Source organism: Drosophila erecta, unplaced genomic scaffold, assembly GCF_003286155.1.
Source record: "Drosophila erecta strain 14021-0224.00,06,07 unplaced genomic scaffold, DereRS2 tig00000543-arrow-arrow-pilon, whole genome shotgun sequence".
In the NCBI taxonomy this organism is placed as follows: Eukaryota; Metazoa; Arthropoda; class Insecta; order Diptera; family Drosophilidae; genus Drosophila; species Drosophila erecta.
In genome coordinates this window covers 29,851-34,688 of record NW_020825270.1, presented here as the reverse complement: position 1 = coordinate 34,688, position 4,838 = coordinate 29,851, and the positions used below count along the sequence as shown (strand labels likewise).

Sequence of the window (4,838 nt, the reverse complement as noted above, 5' to 3'; positions counted from 1 at the left end):
TCATGGAGCGGCACAGCATTGGTATCTGAATTTATAAGGCATACACGTCTGGTATAACGAAGTGTTACAGTACGGAATACTAAAGAGGTTGTAGTATCATTAAAGATTTTACAAAAACAATTTTTTTAATAGTTACCATCTGTACAGATCGCGCTCCTCTAGCTTGACACGAAGCAAATCAGAAGGACATACGAATCGACCGAAACGTAGATGTTCTTTCATATACCCCAAACTCTTGCATCTGTAACGACCATGTCCTCGCTTAAATACGCCCTTAGCAGCCTTCGATTTATCAGTGTTTTTGCTACTGTGACCTTGTGATGTTTTATCCGAGTTCGGTGTATTTCTCCTTTTCCTTTCTTTTCTGAACGGGGTTTCAGAATCTTCATTTTTTGTAGCTTCGTTGACATTTTTGCCAACAAGAGTCATTTTATTAAAGGCAGGGTCCCATTTCAATTGCTCGTCGGACCGACCGTTTACATCAGAATCACCTTTTACACCATGATGCATTTTAATTGGATCGCGTTTTATTTGGAAATTAGCTTGATTCTTTTCTGGACTTAGTTGTTTTGTTGCTCTCTCATCGTAGTTACTATCCCTCCATCGATTTTTACTTTTTTTTGTAACCTTTTCATTTATTTTTTCACTTAAATAGTTTTCCTGGTGTTTTCCGCCTCGATCTTTAAATTTTCTATATTCATTCGTTTTGTTTGGAGCGGAATGTCGACTATTACCTTCTAGTCCTTTGTTTTGATTAAATTTCTTTGTATCGAAGTAATTTTCATTCAAGTGCATATGGATTCCACTCCCTTCAGTTCTTTTTGGCAAATCGTTTTCAAGGTTATTCCCTCCTCGATCCTTAAATTTTCCATTTTTGTTCGATTTTTCTTGAGCGGGATGGCGGCCATTCTTTTCTAGTCCATTGTTTTTATCATATTTCTTTGTATCGAAGTAATTTTCATTCAATTGCATATCGACTATACTCTTTGCAGCTCTTTTAGAAACTGTTTTCTTATAAAATTCATTAAATTTTTTTTTTTTTACTTGATTGTTTTTTCTTGAATCCCATTCCAAACTTTTATTTTTTTTCAATTCATTCTCGATTTCGCTCGCTCCACGTCTTTTAGCACCTACTCCCGTGAACCTTTTAGATATTATTAACTCATTATCTTCTTCATACCCCCTTCTTATTTTAGCTTTGGATGCTCGCAGCCCTTTAAAGATATCCATTTTTTTCTGGGATTCATTCTCCATTACAGCGTACTTTTTATTGTTCTTTAGGCCATATGCCTCGAAATTGCCTTTAAATAAAATATCAGAAATAAAAAGAACGAATCAAATTATGCTTACCTTTATGTTTTTCAAATAGGGGTCGATCCTTAGTGCTATTCCCTCCACCAAAGACTGTATAGGTTTCTCGGCACTGTTTGCGATTATAATTTTTTATTATTTTATGACAAATTTTTTTAAGCATAGAATAGCCGTGAGCGTATAAATAAGAAGTTGTACACTGCCGGTTACATAAAAATGGGCACCAATTATAATCTTTATCACATAATATTTTTGTCTCAATAGACGAACTGTGGCTTGCAAAAATAAATAAGTCTTCATTCAATCAATGCAAATAATCATACCTAGAAGCTGAACAGCAGCAGACACACTCTAAATATTTAGTCATTATATTAATTTAAACATTTTTAGCAAAAAGAAAATTTAGATAAAAGATTACTTTTAGATTTTGCTGTATGGGAGAGAAAACAATTGAAGTTTATCTAGCCGGCAACTTTGTGAAACATTATTAACAATTAGTTTCGGGAATTTATAAACATATTTTTCTAATACCCGTTACTAAGCTAGTGGGCGAAAAATATTACAAGCTTTTGTTAGCATAGCGAAAATAAATTCGACATACAACAACCAAATTGAAAATACAAAAATTTCTTAAAAGTATTAATTTTAATGGTATCCCTTTTTCTATCCAGAAACAAACAAAAAACAAAGTAACAGTGAGTTAGTTCTAAATCAATCTGATGAACGTCAAATACAACAACAACGCCCACACTTCAGGATACTCAGATTTTCTCAGACATAAAAATATTCCATACTCAGGTCATAAAATAAGAACAAAATAAAAATTGTCACAAAGTCCTATTGTCTAGAAAGCCACCTATAAAAAGCTCCAAATGATTATACCGAACGACTAGTTTATCAGATTAACGAAAACAGTAAAAATAAAATAAAATATCCGCAGTTCGAAAACACTTACATCCAATTCAATACATAAACAACATTTATTTCGTGAGTGAATATAATAAAACGAAAATGAACTAAGTGAAGTTCACAACGCATTTAAACCTAGAAACCCAATTCCGTCAATAAATATTCAATTCGTGAGTAAATATATGTAGGAATCAGAAACAAGCAAGAAGAGCAAGAGACGGATCGTTCGTCTCTTCTAAGAACGAGATAGAAGAGAGATCAATGAAATTAACGCGTCCAGTCGGTGTCGAGATCTAAAACGTACCCATATACGATAACACTTGTAAACTTATTAAAGTGTAAAACTACTCACATATGTTTTTGCTAAATATTATTAATAAGTTAAACAATTATAATAATACAACGACGTCGCAAACGTCGTTTGTCATCAAACGGTGCCATAATTTTATGGCTCAGCCGGAAGAATTTGCAAAATCAGTCACTAAACTGAGTTGTGTGTAAAAAGTGGAATCAAACGCGCGAGTCCCTCAGCTATACTATCCGCCCAACCGACTGAGGGGCCTATGGTTAAGGGTATGTAATGGTTGACTAGAATGAGAATGAGAAGCCCAGGGGTATAACACTGATGATTCGGGATCTCACTCTTCGCCTTGCTTTCTCTACCCAACCCTGACATAATCTTCGCGATAGCATATTTGAAGATTCCCTAAAGAGACTTCCGATCTTATGCCATGTAAATTCAGGATAATTTCAGTTTTAGAAATTCATGATTTCTTCAAGTTAAAAATAAAACCTTTATTTATAAAAGAGGCTTGTCTCAACAAAACAACAAAAGTAAGAAAATTCAAGCAAGTATTTCATTGGTTTAACCTACCCTAGGTTATTTAGGTCGAAGAGTACTTAAATGTAACAGTTCGGGCTATTAATATTTTAAGGTTTTGTTTTGTTACTATAGTTAATAGTTAGCTCTATAGTTAATTGAATGTGTATCTAACTCCAATGTGTATCTAACTATGTGTAAGGATAGAACTATGTTGAATAATAAAGGCCAGATGAGATCGATTTATTCCAATTAAAAGTGTTGTTTTGCTTTTTCTTTTTTCATACGGGCTTATTTAGTATTTCAACTTGCTGGCTATTTCCTTTTTACCAATTTTTTGTTATTTTTTTTTTCATTCAGCGCAAATAATTGTTATTATTGTTCTCTTATGTGTGTACAATAAAAGTATGTGTGTACAATATGTACATTTACTTTTAATGACTCACATGTGTCACAGGAATTGAATCACAGTTCCAGCGTTGAAAGGGCTTTTAGCTATGAATTAGTGATCCAGTTGTATTGTCTGCGACTAATAAAGCTATATGACTCTGTTTACTGTTGACACACTTTGCCAGTCGCCACTCATATGGTCTAGCAACAACCACTTTCTCTACGAAATTGCAACAATCCTATCCGAAGACGATCCAGTTTCTTTTTTCAATAATTTATCCTAGCTGGTAAAGTTAACTGGTGCAGTTTAGTTGAGTTGTCAGCTTGTCGGCGTATTGGCTGTTCTGTTGATTGATCTCGTCACGAACCAGAGTTATCCAGAGATTCCTTAGGATAGCGGAGTTGGTTACGTACCACGGGAGTCCCGATGCACGTCGAGCAGCACGGGCTTTTACAACCCTTAGCCTGTCAAGCTGATGCTTGGAGGCGGTTCCCCAAACTTGGATGGCGTAGGTCCAAGGGTTAATGGCAGAAGCCAGTCGAGCTTTTTAAGCTTGCACAAGCACTTCACCTTAACTGCCGTGATATGGCCTCTCCAGGTGAGCCTGCGATCTAGATGGACACCCAAGTAGCAAGTTCTAATGGGCCCACCATTGTAGGAAAGTCCAGGGCAGGTAACCTGGTCGAAGGGCGAAGGTCACACAGGCAGATTTGGTGTAGTTAATAGCTGTATTCCACCTGGCAGCCCAACTCTCCATTTCATGCAGCCAATTTGGGACCGCAATGGAGGCAACTTGCAGGGACAAGTGGGACGCGACCATGGCTGTGTCGTCAGCATATGTGGCCCCTAACGTATTGGCCGTGGACGTACTGGGGCGGGGTTGGCATATCAGCTGTAAAGAGCGTGTACAGGAATGGTCCAAGAATGGTCCCAGGGGCACACCTGCATTCATGCCCACCACGCTTGATCGAGAGTCCCTCACAGCAACATCAAAGGTCCGATCCGCACTGAAAGACTTAAGTATAGCCGGTAGTAAATCTATCATTTTGAACAGCAGTCCCTTGTGTTACCCCTTATCAAACTTTACATCAAGGAAGACTGCCACCGTGTACAATTTTTGTTCAAAGCCTTGAGTCAAGTGGTTGACAAGGTGATGCACCTATTCCGGGCATCCGTGCGATTTTCTAAAACCGAATTGATGTTGGGGGTATATGGGGTATATATAGTGACGTATTTGCGCCACCGAAGCCGTGAAACCATAAACAATAATTGAATCCCATACTGTATGCCATCTGCGCAGTATGCAATCAAATAAACAATTCTTTGGCACTAGCACTTAACCGATCATGTAAACAAATCCCAAAGCCTGACCTAAGCAGTTTTGCCTGCCCTCTCTGAAGCTTCTCC

General features: G+C 37.2%; 1 protein-coding gene across 1 annotated transcript; it reads right to left on the bottom strand.

Annotated features, from left to right (window-relative positions):
• Positions 1-1,678, bottom strand: LOC113563702. Its single transcript, XM_026983595.1, has 4 exons — positions 1,635-1,678; positions 1,351-1,580; positions 137-1,301; positions 1-79 (listed from the first exon to the last, which is right to left on the bottom strand). The coding sequence occupies exons 1-4, from the start codon at positions 1,676-1,678 to the stop codon at positions 1-3; spliced, it is 1,518 nt and encodes a 505-aa protein (XP_026839396.1).
• Between the last annotated feature and the right edge of the window lie 3,160 nt (positions 1,679-4,838).